Below are 16,887 nucleotides of genomic sequence, written 5' to 3'. Positions count from 1 at the left end.
GCCATCACAATTCTGGCTTGAACCGGTCTGCAAACACCACGATATCTGTCCACATTCAAGCCCAGTCACAGCTGTCGTTATTGTACACGTGTGAGAACATAGTATTGTTTAAAACGTTCCTTTTAAACCGCGTTTGTGTGACAAAAGGAATGCGGCATGTGGGCTTAAAGTGAAAGCGGAGCGGACGCGTTTCAAAACCGGTTGAGATCGGAAAGGCGCGCGGCTAAATTTGGGATGAACCAATTTGTGATGAACCAAAAATGAGCCAATTACTGGCGAAACCGGTACATTCTGGGTGAAAAATGGGCTAAGTCGTTCGGTCAAACAACACCGCAGCAGCGTGTGAAGCAGCGAGCCATCACTTCCACGGGTCCAGCGTGTGGCTGGAGAGAGAGAGGGAGGTGGGGGGGTTGTGTCGGATGAGGTTAGCCGAAAGCTAGCGCTAGCCACGCCGCTGATAAACTGTCAACTCCGCGGAGGGAGCTCCGCAGATTATCACACACACACGTACATATATATACAGCGACACAGAAAGCACGTTTAAAACGTGACACACGGGGCTCGTACCTGGCTCAGGTTAGCGGTGAGACGAGCTTCCTCGCTGCGGTTGTTGTCACTGACATCTGGGAGGACTTGGCTCCGCTCCCGCAGATTTTCTCGACACTTTTTTGTGTGTGTGACCAACGGACCCAACACAAAAACACGCGAGAGTGCACGGTGTGTCCCACTTCGCTTGCCGTAGACTACACAGCATGCGCAAAAATGTAAATGGGAAATGTAGTTGCTAAATACCTCATCTTAAATTATATTATATTGGGGTGACATTTGCAGTGTGAATTTAAACGCATGTAAATATGAAAATATATTGTATAAATGTGCTCATCCCCTCTTACTGGTTTGAGCAAGACACTTTAGTTTATATTGTGCATTGTTTTTAAGAATACTTGTCCGATTATACTACTATGTGTATATTGTTTATATTATTAGTAGTAAAACCGTGTTTGTATTTGTGTTGTCCAGGGAAATGTAGTTGCTAAATACCTCATATTACATTATATTATGGTGACATGTTTAGCTTTATAGTAGCACAGACGGGATACACAGGGTAAATGTCCGTTATAAACGCCCTTAAATAGAATACTGTATTAAAATGGCCATTTCAACACATCTCTTCTCACTGGTTGAGCAAAACACCTTAGTTTATATATTGTGCATTGTTTTAAAAAGTTTTTACTAATTATTCTATGTAAATATTGAATTTATTATTCAAATGTTATTTGTATTTGTGTTGTCTATTCTACATTTTGAGGTTGTTTTTAAGTGATCTATAGAATGTAAATAGTATGTTACAGGATTTACTCCTGGGCAAAGTATGTGTAGTTAGAATTGTACTTATGCGTTGAATATATAGTTTCATACATATTATTAAGATCAACATATAAGTACATAACATTTCACATTGATTGGGTATTTTGTTTCTGACTGTTGTGACCATGGTTAATAAATTACCGTGTCAAATTGGATTTTCTGTACAAACTCACTTATTAATGGTTTGCAGCTAAAAATCACATGACTAGACAAACAGGCCAGAGAACATTATGTGAAAGTCAGTCATGAGTCGATCTTCTTTTGAATGTCAGCAGATTATGTTTGTGTTCTTCCTGTTATTTTCTGCACATATTTTTAATAATGTGGCTGATTTTTTTATGATTTACTGTTCCTTAAATTTGACTCTTGACACAAATATACAAATAAAAAAATACTACCCATCAGGAGAGGTTTTATTCAGCATGAAAATAAAACTGCAGGAAAAACCTAAAATGACAGCACATAAAAAAAAGTATCGTTGACGTCAACGACAGTGGAAAACCAACAAATGTAGAGTCCCTGAAATCTGGGGTTTTCCCTTTTTTCTTTACAGTCTCATCTTCACCCCTCCATTTCTTGGTTTTGATCTTCGTCCATTTTCTTCTCAGAGGACGGGTCTGGGCTGCTGCGTGAGGAGAAGTCCGAAGCGTTTCTTGATGATCACGCGATGTCGGGAGAACTTGTCGTCCGGGGAGAAGCGGGCCGGGTGAGCCGATCTGGTAGGCTGCCCGTCAGGACTCAGCTTCTGTTTAGTGACAAAGAGAAAAATTCCAATTAAAACACAAAGAACTTGATTTACATCTTGTCAGGTCTAAAGGACTCAAGACCTTGAAAATAAAAACGTTTATTAAAAATTATAAATAAACAAGATTAGGAGTGTAACTTATGATTATTTTCAGTAGAGGTTTGGTCAATACAGCGTCAGAAACTCTTGTTTTTTCCAAGTTACTCAGTTTTAACAGTCTTTTTTGTTATATGGAGCAAAAAAAACGAAAATAACCACCTATAAAAAGGCGCTAAAAAAACTTAACTCATTTAAAATAAACACTCAAACTAGTTAATCAAAATATCAGAATCGTTGACAATTAACTTAGTAACCGATTATTTGATCAATCATTGCACCCCTAACAAAGATGTAATTTCATTAATCAGACAACTCTTTAAAAGTTTGTAAAGAATAACAGGGCTGCAACAATTAATCGATAATCACATTAATAGTCAACTAATTTTGACAATCAATGTATAGCTTCCCATTTTTCAGCTTCTTAAAAGTGAATATTTTTCCTTTGCACTATTAAACACAGAAATTAATCAAATTGATACATTTTTAGTGAATTCGAGTTTTTAGTCACATTTATCAGGATAAACATTGGAAAAAATTATACATATTGTTATGATTCATCAAATGTGGTTTTCTTAAGCAAAAAAAGTGAGTTTATTCTGTTTTGATGATAATTTTTTTACACTAACGAAATTAACCTTCTCATTGCCTGAATACAGTATATGTTTAGAAAACGTATAGGGTTTAAATCCACTTATGCTTCAGGACCGAATAATGGAACAATAATGCCGGGTTGTTGGGTCTAAATCTAAGTAAATATCGCTAAATTACACATTTACAGATTAACTCGCTGGTGGATGTAAACACGACGTTACCTTCAGAGTGTAGACTCTGTCCCCGCTCTCGTTCATGTAAAACTGCAGAAACATCGTGATAAAAACACACAAACTGTCCCCGTGGATCCAAAAAACACGACAAACGTCGAACAGGTTGGTTTTGTGGTGATTTTTTTTCGGGAAAAAACTCGGCGATTGTTAATATTCGTCTTCTCAATTCCACGTGCGGCGGAAGAAGTTTCTTGTCGTCTTCAACCGGATATCGAAGTGGTCTTCCGGTTCAGAAATCAGAGCGCATGGCATGCTGGGAAATGTAGGATTGAAACGCAGAATTTTAGGTTTAGAGAAATTTCAAATTAAGAGTCTCACATTGGCACTTTTTAATCGAAAGAAAAAAATCTGAAATTTAAGATGTGAGATGTGCTTGGGACATCTATGACTACTAGCATAATAAAGTTGAATGAAACATAAAATTTAAAATGCAATAAAAAGTAAATTTTCTTTAAGTTCTGGAAAATACTGAGTAAGTTGTGTTCATGAAATCTATGACTGCTAGCATACTGTAAATCAGATCATCACTTTTTAATAGAAATAATTCTCAACTTTGAGATGCAATAAAAAAAATTGTTATGGTTGTGTTCAGGACAACTAACTCTTCGGATATTAAATATTAGACATTTTTACTGTACATTTTTAGAGAAATTTCAAATTAAATGTCTCACGTTTGCACTTTTTAAATTTAATAAAATCTCAAATTTGAGATGCAATAAAAAAAAACTAATTTTCCTTAAGTTCTGGAAAATACTGAGTAAGTTGTGTTCATGAAATCTATGACTGCTAGCATACTGTAAATCACATTTATACTGTATAGTTTAAGAGAAATTTCCATATTGGCAATTTTAATTCTCCATTTAGTCGTTGTAGCCCTACTCTGCTGCTTTTTAAAATAAACATAGAAAACAAAACAGTAACATTTTAGCAGACATTTTTGATGTCTTTATATGTCCAGTGGTTAAGAAACTGTGGAGACATGACACTGAAACAGTATCGTAAGAGTTAAAACAATTCACAGTTTAATTCATTCATAAATATAAAACCATTTTCTGACAAAAAAATAAACATAAAAATAAACTTGATTCAGTGAACAGTTTCTTTTTGCACATTCCCTCGTCCCGTTTAAAAAAACAAAAGTGGACAATTTATAAATAAGGCACATCATGGATTTTTAAATGGCATCAATTACAAAATAAGGTCATTGTATAAAAATAATAATAAACACAGTTTTAGATTAAATGATAACAATATTAAAAAATAAACATCCACCAAACTAAAAGTACAATCTTTTTTGTCATATGTTCCTCGCATTTCTGGAACTGTATCAATCAAGATAATCAAGAATAATACGGTCCTTTTTTAAAAAAAAAACAACAAAAAAAACAAAACAAAAAAGGGGTCTGGAGAAAAACTGTCACTCAAACTTTTTGCTGTTGTGCAAAGATCCGTTGCCGTTGTGCATGTTTCCGTTATTGTTTACAGCCTTCCCATTGGCCAGCAGGTGAGACTCCGCCTCTTCTGGCTGCAGGTATTCGTTCAGCAGCCTCTGATAGGTCGGATGGGTCGTCAGCACTCGCAGCAGATTTTCTGACCAAAACAAAAATATTCAGTAAGTGTCAAGCAAACCTTTTTTCTAAAGTCAAAAATTTAAAAAGGTCTGAAAACCTTGTTAAAAATTTCAGATTCTATTTCAGATTTCTCATAATTGACTCCTATCTCGTATTTGTATCCAATATTTTTTATATTTTAAATCTCAATTTCACAATTTAACTTTTAAACCTTATTTTTGGATTTGTACCCCATATTTCCACCATTTCATCTCCTATTATCTCCTAACCTCACATTAATGCTTTTAAATCTCACATTTCACCTTTAAATCTCACATTTCCACCTTTAAAACTCACTGTTTAGTCTCACATTTTCACCTCTAATCTCACTTTAATGCCTTTAATCTCCCTTTAATGCGTTTAATCTCCCTTTAATGCCTTTAATCTCACATTTTCCCCTTGACATGAGAATTTATATTATCGTGCTTTGCATCTTATTTTTCCTTTCACTGAGGAAATAAGTTTCCGTCTCTCTGTCAACAATATTATAATAATAATAATAATAATAATAATAATATCCATTTGTAAATGTTCTGTCAAATTTTCCAAAATTTACCAATCCACTGTTTCATTAATCCGCAGTACAGATTCCACATGTACACCTGTGGTAAATGTATGAAGTTCCTACGTAACCTTTGAATTGTTGCGTCTACAACCAATCGTCTATAAAGTCACAGATTCTAACTTGATGATCTGATTATTGAATTTATTACTTTTTAAATTTGTCTGAAATCACTTGGTTTTCCGCTAACGTCCTCATGAGTTTAGTCAAGAGTTAAACAGGAAGTTGAAAAAAACAAACAAAAAAAAAAAACAGGTGAAGTAAAGAATAACAACTCACCTTCAGTGAGTGATCCTCCACTGGACGCCTCCTTGTACAGTTCAGCAGTGCTGCGCTGTGGGAAACCCAACAGTGCCCCCATGAGGTCTGAGAACTCCTCTGCACTCAGACTTCCTGTGGCCTCCCTGTCAAACATCTGCAACAGACAGAACCAGAAAATAAAACACACACCGTTGTCTGAAAATAGTTTTATTGTCAACTATTTTGTCCAAATTTAAAAGGTTCAGACTCAAACTTATTGGGTCTCTGATAGTTTTTGTTGGTATGACGTAAAAAAAAACAGCAGGACTTACAGTAAAGGCAGCGTGGAGCAGAGACTTGAAGCGGAAAAATCCTGACAGAGCAGCAACGCTCAGATAAAACACTCTGAGGTCCACAGTTTCATCCTGGAATAAAAAGAAACAACCCACACAAAAACAGTGGCATCAGTATATTTTATGTAGTTTTATTTATATTTTTAGCCAGATTACAAACAAAAGGACAAACATGAAATGAGTGTAAACATAATTTAGTCCAAACAATTTAGTGAGTTTTGTTCTCCTCCAGTTTTTATAATAATTGAGTGTTTCCTTTAAAACACGAAGAAAAATCCCACAAAATGTAACGTTTCAGTGGCAACTCTTTGGACAACAAATGCGACAGATGTATCACTAAAAGAGCCACTGCTGTCATGGACAAATGCATGGAGGCGGAGCTTCCTTTGATCTGTATGCTGGTTACCACGGCAACATGATAGTGAATGTTATTTTTTAAAAAGTACACACCCATAATTTCCCTTCAAAATACCAGGACATGGGGGAAAACACTCACAAGACTTCCTCAAACTAAATCAACAATTTTCACATAAGAGTCTGAAACATATTAATAACTGTTTAATTTACAAATCAACTGATAAATGAATCAGTAATATTTTTAAATTCCCTTTCAAAGCCACAAATTTAAGTTGCATGTGAGGAAAGTGGCGAGCAGCGCCCTCTACTGGACGTCTGTGTGAAGGCGGCGGAGCAGAGAGCGTGAACTGTACCTTGGAGTAGAAGCCGCAGAGTGCCATGGCCGTCTCTCTGTCCTTCAGTCCAAGCAGAGACGCCAGCTCGTCCGCGCTGACCTTTGACCCCTGGGCTCCAAACTGACACGTGTCTCTCAACTGGTGCAGAGCTGACTCCACCCCATATGGCCCCAGACTGAGAGAGCGAGAGAGAGAGAGAGAGAAATTTATAAAGGAGAGGAGAAAAACTTTCAGTACAAAAATCAAACAGCAGGGGGCGTATGTATGTTCACAATCAAAATAGAAGAAAAGAAGACGTTGTCGTCTCTCACCTGCTCCTGTGCAGCAGTGACAGAGTTTTCCTGGCGGGAGAATCCACTGGCAGAGAAACTCCGCCCACTTTACTGACGGGGACTCCGCCCTCCATCACATAGTCTGTGGCCGGGATGCCGAGTTCTCTGAAACAACGGCAAACGACGCGTTAACGCGACAACGTTCTATCGCTCACCGTAGTGGTGCGTTACCAGCGTAAACCAAGACTTTTAGAAACCACATAAATGTAGATTTTAGGTCGATTGTCACGTTTTCATGTGTAGTGTTATAAACTCTGGTTTTCTGTTCGTATATTAAAAGTCGTACATATTTAAAAAACGTACTTGGCCATGAGTTTCTGGACGTTGTCTGCGTACAGACCGGGGTCGTTCTTCTCCTCCTCTGAAGGTTGGTAAACCGGCAGGAACTAAAGGACAAACAGAAGAAAACTGTTGTTTACTCACAGTAAAGAAGGTAAACATCCCACAATCAATCAATCAAGACAACTTTAAGGTAAAAAAAAAACAATCTCGTTATAACGACGTACCTCGACCGTCGCGTTGGTGTAGATCTGCGACGTCGTGTGCCACAGCGCCTCATACCTGTCAGACAAAGGGGTGACGTTACAATTACATATAAAAACTTTTAATAACGTCATTTTCTGTTTGATTTATAATCAGGACATCTATCGCAGGTTTAACTTCTTGTGGAAACGAGACTGTCGCGCAATAATGTGTAAAAAATATCGGTGACAGAATTTTTTAACTTGTACTGTACGTGAAACAAACAAACAAAAATAGTAAGAATAAGAATAATTCAGAAGATCCAGCTGAGGACGACTCCTCAGATAAACTTCACTTCTTCTAGAAAATAATTTTATGTTTTTTGCATCTTTTGCAACACGGCTACAAAGAAATCATGATTAGGGTCAGAAAAATTCACATAAATTCCAATAAAAAGTTTTCTCTTTGGAATATTTCCAAAATTCCCTAAACTAAAGTTGTAAATTTGGAATATTTCCAAAATTCCCAAACTGAAGTTTTCAATTTGGAATATTTCCAAAATGCCCAAACTAGTTTTAAATTTGAAATATTTCCAAAATTCCCTAAACTAAAGTTTTCAATTTGGAATATTTCTAAAATGCCCAAACGAAAGTTTTAAATTTGGAATATTTCCAAAATTGCAGAACTAAAATTTCTAATTTGGAATATTTCCAAAATGCCCAAACAAAAGTTTTCAATTTGGAATATTTCCAAAATTCCCAAACTAAAGTTTCCAATTTGGAATATTTCCAAAATTTTTGAAAAACAAAACTATTTAAACTGCAGCCTTAAAACTTTGATAGTTGTTTCCAGGTGCAGTTTCAATTTGAAAATCATTCACTGTTCTGTTATATGTGCGCAGGTTACGCCACAGCGGTCACATCCACTGTCAATGTCAGGATTCTCAGCAGACGACTTCACCTCACTTCACACATGTGTTGTGTTCAAATCCTGTACTTTTACTTTTAGAAAGTTACTGTGTCAAAGTTCTTGACAGATACGAGGATGTAAAAGAACTTACCAGGCTGTTCCTTTGTACGTCCAGCGAACAGTGTCCTGATGAAGAGTCATAAACAACACCATGATCAAAACAGTGGACACAGACTTTGTTTGTTTTTTAAAAAAAAACAAACAAAAAAAAAACAAGGGCGGAGACTTTTTATAACTCTGATTCCACATTCCACTGTCAACACACCCTGTCTGTCTGTCACGGAGTAAACTTCTACTGTGTTTTTAACTGAAGGAAAGGAGGTCAGAGAAAAACACAACAAAGCATGTGCTGTACATGCAGAGCAGAGTGAAGACGCTGAGGCACACGTACATGACGAAGGCTTCAAAAATGTGCTTCATGTATCAAGATGTACATCCATTTAAGGGGTTCCCAATAAATGTTTTTTTTTGTTTAAAAAAAAAGAAGAAAGAAATCACAATCTCGATTCACAACTACACGTGATCTCATGTCTAAATGACAACGATTCTTTGGCATTTTATTTCATGAGCTGCAACGATCCTATTTTCCTCAAACGCAGCCCTGTCGCGTACGTAGGAGAAAGTGTGTGCTAAGGAGAAATAAATACAAAATGGACGGTGATGAAAACCCAGGTTGTAGTGATGAGAATCACACTTTGCTAAATGTTGGAGATTAACCCACATAATCTGGATTGTTAAATCTACAGTTCGGCATTGTTCGCTTTGATTCTTTTGCTTCTCTTCCCGTGACGGCACTCGCAATTTCCCCTAGTTATGACGTCACGAGTCGAGCTAGTGGAGATTCACATTTTTCTAATCCTAACCTTGTACCTTATTCTAATCCTAACACCCAAACCAAAAGCCCCAACCCTGATAAAGGTTCTTAAAGTTGTGAGGACCAGACAAAATGATAAGATTTTTATCAAAATCTGAGGAGGAAAAATAGACAAAATGATTAAATATGAAAAGATTGTTCTAATTTTTTCCTGTTCATTTCATTTTAATTATTATGCCGATGCACTGATGTTTACAATAACGGGTTCTGCAGATAGAGGCCGCAATGTTTGTTTTGTTTTTGTCATTATTTTAAGTTTGTCACGGTTTTGAAGTCTTTAATCCCTTCACACCATCGTTGAACTCAATCACAAATTCTTATCAGACAGATTTATGATTCATGAGATAACCTCCTCAAACTACTTTCACCCACATAACATAACATAACATAACATAACATAACATAACATAACATAAGCAGTGTGAGATAAACATCAGTGTGCGGTATCTCATCGCTAATACAGCAAAAGTTTATTTACATGTCATTTTAAACCTTTTGTAAAAAATCTTTCACGTTTAAACCTCGTCAGACCGAGTGAATGAATCGACATGAGCAGCTTCGTCTGTCACTCACCACTTTGTTGGGGTAGCGCAGCAGAACAGGTTGGACGGGGACTCCGGCGAGGAAGGCACCTGATGAATGAGTGAGGGACAAAAAGACAACAGCAAAAAAGTCAGAGGCAAAGGACTAAAAGAAATCCTTTGAGTCTTTTAAAATGTACACATGCTAAAATCTGAAGTGTAATCCCCACACCAAACTAGAGAAAACCATCAATTTAAGATCACTGCTGCCTCCACGAGTGAGTTTAAATGTGTTATTTTTGTGACTTTGGCGCTTGAGATATGTGAAATCCTTTCTTCGAATTCACCTCAGTGACACAAAGTGACCACACGGGGCAGCAGCGGACCAACAGCTCCTGTTTCCCCCGTGAGCTAAAAACGCTAATTTTCCCGATGGACTTTGGTGCGGGAGAGTAAACACTGTTGCTTCTAAAGATGTCGTAGACTTAAGAGTGTGTAGATTTTACTAACTGAATACAACGGTATCTTTATTTCAGACGTTAAATACTGACCGGGCTTGAATTTGATGAGCGCTCGTCCATTCGTTGTGGTTCCTTCTGGAAACATCAGCATCTGGAACAGAAATAAGACAAGTGACTTGAGTTAAAAAGTGGCCAAATTGGAAGTTTCCTTCCAATTTACACCCAATGGTGTTTGCACCGTTGTTGTATCAGTGACAACAGACTACACCTCGGTTAGTAGTAATTAAATCAGATAAGCAAACAAGACTCGTGCCAAGAGGGAAGATTACTCCACACTTAAATAAATCCAGATCGCTTTCTATGATCTGGGACTCAACAAAAGAAGCGTTTTGATTGATTCTCAGTTGAGGAAAAACTGCAACTAATCTGTCGATTATTTTCTCGTTTAATCCAGTGCTTGTTGTGGTCAGAAAATGTTTACCAAACGTGAAAATGATGACGTCATTTGTCTACAAACCAAAAATTATTCAGCTTTAATGATTTCTTTGTTATGTGGAGCAAAGAAACCAGAAAATATTTTAAGAAGCGACAAAAATTGAATTATCATTGCAGCTTCTTGTCTCAGACTCCTCCCCCCGTTTTATGACATCGTCGACATTGATTTGCAAATTCTCCTAAACTCGTTCTCGTGTGTACGAAACCCTAAAAAAACAAATCAAATTAAATTTTGCCGCCAAAACTGTAAAATTATCATTAATAAAAGCATAATATCAGGTCGTCTTTAAGTGCATTGAGTGACATGGTGATAAAAGACGTCACCTGAGGCCAGTAGCCATTAGAGGTCAGCCTCTCTGTGACCTGCGTCACTGCCTTCTTCCTCGACTCTGGGTCCTTCCTGCTCACCAACACGGCCTGGTTGAACTCCAGCAAAGCTGTGGGGATTAAAAAATAAACAATTATAACCAGAACCAGAGGAGAACGGCCAAGAAACCAAGACAGGAAGTAGCAGCGCTGATAAGAAGCTGGAGGACTGAGTCACTTGTTTACGTTTTGAGCTGCCTGGATAATCGTAAAATCATTGTTTGCGGGTGAGACTACACGACCAGGGAGCAGAATGTTTTTGTGCGTCTGCTGGGAAAATTATAAAAAATAAGTTTCACAACAAGGATTAACCAAAAAAAAACCAGAAATTATAAAAACGAGGGATGTTTGTTTGCCTACAAAACAACACTGGAGCAAACAAAACAATAAAAAAAATCACATTTAAGAAGCGTGAAGAAGTGTTTATAACAGTTTGAGTCCACATGATACGTAACGCAGGGTATTCCACTCCTAATAGAATTATTTTTGGTGTGTTAGAATGTGAGAATGAAGTATTAAGATCGTAAATCCATTAAAACGTTTACATATTTGACATAATTTCATGTAGACTAGAGGTCTCAAACTCACAAATACGGCCCTTCAAACGATTTCAAAGGCATAAACGCTGACTTTATCAGATCTAGTAGTCCTCATGGAGAACAAAATCCGGTCCTAAAGAGGCAGAACCTCATTTCTGATGAGCTGATAAGATTTGAATTGTGGTTAAGTTAAGGTTAGACACTATTAAGGTTAGGTCAATGCAGAGTACTAAGAAGAATAGAAAATCTGTGTGTGTGTACATATGTCTTACATCAGCTATGTGGACCAATTGTCAAACAAACCTATCTTTGTGAGGACATTTTGACCTTGTGGGGACATCTTTCCCTGGTCCACACAACTTTAACAGGCTTTCTGAGGATTAAGACCTGGTTTTAGGGCTAGGGTTAGAATTAGGTTTGGGTGTGTGCAGTTCCTCACCTCCAATGACCGGCAGGCTTTTATTCTCCGACCGCGACACTACCGTGGCGAGCTGCGTCGGACACAGAACCACCATGTCCAGGTAGGTGCTGTGCGGCGCGACCACCAGCACTGGAGCCTCCTTCAGGTCGGCCCTGCGGCCTTTGACCGTCACCCGCGGGAAGCCCAGGCAGAGGAAGACGCCTCTGCTCAGCTGCCAGACGATCGTGTGGAAGAGCCAGTGGCGCCAGCCCGTGACGGGCCGCGAGCGCTCCTCCTCGGACAGGCCGGCCAGTCGTAGCCGCGCCAGGGGCCACATGATGAGGAAGCAAATGGCCGCCAATGTGACGCGCAGAGGGAAGAGGACACTGCCCAGGATGATGCCCTGAAGATCAACAACACAATCAACAATTGAACTTTCTACTCCATTTACGTTTCAGGGGACACCAGCTTGAGTCTATAAATATTCTAAAGAATATTTTTGCTGCATAATCTCACTGTTAGACTTTTCTGGCTGAAAACTAAAGTTTGTGTCTCTTCACTCTCCCGCACCAAAGTCCATTGGGAAAATCAGCGAGTTTAGCTTGTGGGGACACTGGTCTACTGCTGCCTCGTGTGGTCAGTTTGTGTCATTGAGGTAAACGTGAACAAAGGACTTCTGACACTGAAGTCACAAAATGACACATTTGATGGTGGTTTATAGACTTACACTGAAGTAGATCTGTGTCACTTTGTAAACCACTCACTCTCCTATACCAAAGTCAACAGAGAAAACCAGCGATTTTACAACACAGCACACAGGAGCTGTTGGTGTTCATGCTGCTTCCTGCATTTGAAAACCTTTATATTGAATTACCTTAGCGGCACAAACGTAAACAAATAAGGCAGCAGTAGTGTCCCTTACGGCTGAAAAAGCAGATTTTCTCTATGGACTTTGGTACAGACGTAGATTCCAGACTGGATTTTATGAGGTGAACTTTTTTTGCCAGTACCTCATACAACCTCGCCTCCTAAAAACCTGAACTACGACTGTGATGTATACATACACACCTGGAAATATTTTAATCAACATCCATTATCCTACCGACATGTCTAAAGTGTTCAGATTAAGCAGTTGTCTAAATATTTCTGCTAGTTATGTTCTTATCACCCGTTCTGCCAGTTGGTAGGGAGTGGGAAAGATTTATAGCCCTGGTCTGGTTTGTTTAGTTTGCACAGTCATAAATATGAAAGACTCTTTTGTTTTTCTACAGGAAATAGCATCATAAAAAAATAAACTGCAGAAAGGAGGAAAGAATACTTCCTAACAGCATAACCTTTAAGAAAAAAAAGGGATTGTTTTCAATTTTATCAAATAATTTGTCATTGGAGTTATTGTTTTTATTGTTTACTGGATAAACTTTGTGCTAATTATGGAGTATTGACTTTGATGTTAAAGATAATGGCCTTCTAATTGTATGTTGTTCATTGATTGTGTGTAGTTTTGGAAAACTTGCTCATTGCCCATGAAATGTTGAAAACTGTTCATTGTTTCCCTTTTGGTACACAAACCAAAATGATTCAGTTTTAATGATTTATTTGCTATATGGTGTAAAAACTCGAGAAAATATTCACATTTAAGAAGCTGAATTATTTACCACTCCAAACAGATTAATCGATTATCAGAATAGGTGACCAATAATCATGAAATGTCTCGTTTTAAAGAATCTAACAGGTACAGAATATACAATATCTTAAGAAATATGCGCATGACAGACCAAATTTTCTGTTGTGAGAATACAAAGGGTTATAGACAATAAAGGCAACTACTTTCTTGGTGTCAGAAAACTGAGACTGAAGCTAAAACATGGGGTCTTCAAGGAGGACAATGACCCCAACAGTGAATGTCCAGCTGAAGAATGGACAAAAAAGAAAAAGACAGAGTGTTTTAACAACAGCCAGCGAGTTCTGATCACCTACATTTGATAAAACAGAGTTAAAAGATAAGCGCAACTGCAAAAAAACAGACTATTTTACAAAAATACTAGAGGAAGAGAAGGTGTAACATGAAAGTCACTGTGGGCAAACATGTTAGAGAAGGGTGTGTCTCCTGTTTGTTAGCTGTCCCTATTATGCAACTCTTTTTTTCTTCATATGTTGACCAATTTTTTATTTTTATACTTTTCTATCAATGAATTACAGGTTTAATTTACAGGATATTTTTTTTTTTTAAACTAAATACACAAACTGAGTTTATTTTTGATGAAATACAACTAGGGACACAATAGGGTGGCAATGATTAATTATTTCCGAGGATGATTAACAAGCCAATTATGTGACTGAATAATGGGCCACACCCACAGGTTTCCATAATACACATGTACTTTGTTGACAAACACACATAAAAACAGTGACAAATCGCAAAATTATCAAATTTGAGTAGCAGAAACTGGGTATATTTTCAAATTCCAATCAAAAATTAAGCCAATTGTATGATCGATGGGGGATTAATTTTGCAATTCTGGCTCACACCCTTATCTCAATGACACCATGACATCATGTTTGGAAGCTGTGAGTCAGTTGTGATCATCAAAGTCAAATTACTGTGTGATGACTTTCAGGTGGCAGATTCTTGTGGGTTATTCAAAACCACATTAGGTCGCTCAAAGTCCAAACAAAAGGCTGTTTCTGTATGACAGCATTTCTAATAGTGCCAATTACCTATAGTAGCACTTGAATATGTGCTGCAACACATTACTTTACGTCCATCAGTGGTATTGGTATAAAATGAATGAAAAATGGTGTATATCCACACAGATTATTTAGAGTTGTTTCATTACAGTAAAGCCAGATACACTTAAATAGACCATTTCTGTTCTGTCTGAAGAGCAGTGAACCACATATATCACCGGTAACACGTTCTTACTCTCGTCTAAATCGAGTATTATGGCACTTTTTTAGCTTCCATACCCATTTTCAGCCACAGTAAAAGTTTAAATTTGACTGTTACCCTGATCCTCAGCGCTGTGGTCAGCTTCACCTCGTGAATGAACGGGTGAGGGTAGTCATGCTCCTCCATGGTGACGACTTCACCTGAAAATACGTGTTGTTGTTGCTTAAAAATGTAAAAAAAAATAACAACAAAGGCAGTTGAAGTCCGTTTTAGGTGAGGAAAAGTTCCGCTGAAGTTGTTCCTGTGAAGAAACGCTTCTGTGTCTCGTGGCGTTTAGTTTAAAAACAAAAAACAAAAAAAGGTTGGAGTGAATAAAACAACGAACGACGAAGTAAAAACAAACGTCTACTCGCTCCACATGGCCCCACACACACATACACACACGCGCGCACACTCATACACACACTGAGGAGTAAAGACGAGACTTGACAAATCATCCTCCCCTCTTTTCTTCCCTGTCTTTATTGTATCCTCCTCCTCCTCACCTGTCCCGCCCCCTTGTCGCCTCCCTGCCCCGCCCACCACGTGCCACTCTCGCCCGAGTCAAGCGAGAAAAACCGGTCCCTGAAACTCGTCACAGTCAGAACAGCACCACTCAAACACATTCAAAACAACAAGTTCATTTTGAACGCATATTTTGATTGTTGCACATCATTAGATCTGTTCACGAAGTTCGCACAATTTGCGCCTACTCACGTCCATACATTGACTTTATACTAAACTCATTGCACGGAAAATTTGCGCATAATTGTAAGAGAACCAAGTGGATTTCTAATTTAAATTTGAACATTAAAAACGACATTTACATAACTTACTTAATAAATAAATAAATATAAATAATTATAAAGATTAAAAATGAAATGTTAAATTTCACATTAATCTTGATACTACGCATTCAAAAATATATATACTTATATATACGCGTGTATATATGTATATATAAACACAGACACCTGTATATCACATGTGTATATATACATATACGTGTGTATTTATATGAATACACACATACGTATGTATGTATGTATTTATATATACACTATGTATGTGTGTATATACACACACATACAGTTATGTATGTATATGCGTGAATATATACAGTATAATTAGCTAGCATGTTTATCCATATGAACTCTGTTGTGTATATTTAAAAACAAATGAACAATATATAATATACAAATTGTCATTGTGCGCACTGGTAAAACGTATGTTGTTAAATTTTTCCACTGAAACAAATACTTTATCTCAATTATTCAACAATCTTTCAAGCATGAGATATTTCACATTTGCCTCTGTGTGTTCGCGCCACTTCCTGTTGACACAAAGAAAGCACTGTCACTGGTGTTAGTGCAGAGCAGTAGCTTGTTTTCATCTGTCATGTATGGAAATTCTAATTTAAAAATTGTTTCTATGGCCAAAATATGAAAGGAAATGCTCTTTGTTTGTGAGTTTCAGGTGAAGTACAGGAGAATAAAACGCCACATGTTTTATTCTGGTGTTTATTCTGGTATTTTTACTCTCATTAAATCCACCTTTGACATGGAATTATTGCAAAACGAGAACAAAAGCTGTGTAAACTGTCGGCCACTTGTCTCTGTCGTTTGACCTCTGCTCTACCCGAGTGTCTTTCTTCTGGGAGCTGGGTGTTGCTGCAGAAACCAAAACTAAAACTCCCTCCTGACATAAGATATATACACACCCACAAATGAGTAAGTGACTGAAAGCTGTTACGACACTTTTATCTTCAATTTCATTCAGAAAATCATTAATTATTGGATTCATTTAAACACGACACAAACATAGCTGCACATTTCACAACAGCAAATGAACTGTATTGTTATTTTGTAAATTGTCAAACAAATTTTTTACAGTGAAATATCATATTTTTAGGGCCCTTATTTGGAATTCTGGAATGTAATTATTTTTTTCCTTCCAAAAGATAACATTTTTGATGCACTAAACGTTGGTGAACATGAACAAAAATTTCTTATGCAAATCAGAACTGGTGAAAGATTTTTATAAAAT

General features: G+C 37.4%; 3 protein-coding genes across 5 annotated transcripts in view; all 3 read right to left on the bottom strand.

The window, feature by feature from the left end:
* The window catches only part of LOC131456418 (solute carrier family 12 member 6-like), a 31,555-nt gene extending 30,867 nt beyond the window's left edge, over positions 1 to 688 (bottom strand). For all 3 annotated transcript variants that reach the window (XM_058624747.1, XM_058624746.1, XM_058624745.1), the window contains exon 1: positions 568 to 688. The gene's annotated coding sequence lies outside the window, so the exon portion shown is untranslated. The remainder of the gene's footprint in view (positions 1 to 567) is intronic.
* Positions 689 to 1,763: 1,075 nt separating this feature from the next.
* Positions 1,764 to 3,250, bottom strand: nop10 (NOP10 ribonucleoprotein homolog (yeast)). The gene is made up of 2 exons (XM_058625496.1): positions 3,025 to 3,250; positions 1,764 to 2,113 (listed from the first exon to the last, which is right to left on the bottom strand). The coding sequence occupies exons 1-2, from the start codon at positions 3,076 to 3,078 to the stop codon at positions 1,973 to 1,975; spliced, it is 195 nt and encodes a 64-aa protein (XP_058481479.1). The 5' UTR covers positions 3,079 to 3,250; the 3' UTR covers positions 1,764 to 1,972.
* Positions 3,251 to 4,035: 785 nt separating this feature from the next.
* Positions 4,036 to 15,305, bottom strand: lpcat4 (lysophosphatidylcholine acyltransferase 4). The gene is made up of 13 exons (XM_058626233.1): positions 14,920 to 15,305; positions 11,952 to 12,315; positions 10,932 to 11,044; positions 10,203 to 10,263; positions 9,704 to 9,762; positions 8,348 to 8,382; positions 7,332 to 7,386; positions 7,129 to 7,211; positions 6,805 to 6,930; positions 6,512 to 6,668; positions 5,781 to 5,873; positions 5,488 to 5,623; positions 4,036 to 4,626 (listed from the first exon to the last, which is right to left on the bottom strand). Exons 1-13 carry the CDS (start codon positions 14,986 to 14,988, stop codon positions 4,454 to 4,456), a joined length of 1,524 nt encoding a protein of 507 aa, XP_058482216.1. The 5' UTR covers positions 14,989 to 15,305; the 3' UTR covers positions 4,036 to 4,453.
* Positions 15,306 to 16,887: the final 1,582 nt, after the last annotated feature.

Source organism: Solea solea, chromosome 3 (genome assembly GCF_958295425.1).
Source record: "Solea solea chromosome 3, fSolSol10.1, whole genome shotgun sequence".
Lineage (NCBI taxonomy): Eukaryota > Metazoa > Chordata > Actinopteri > Pleuronectiformes > Soleidae > Solea > Solea solea.
Note: the sequence above shows the minus strand (reverse complement) of the source record. Positions and strands in the feature narration are given on the sequence as shown.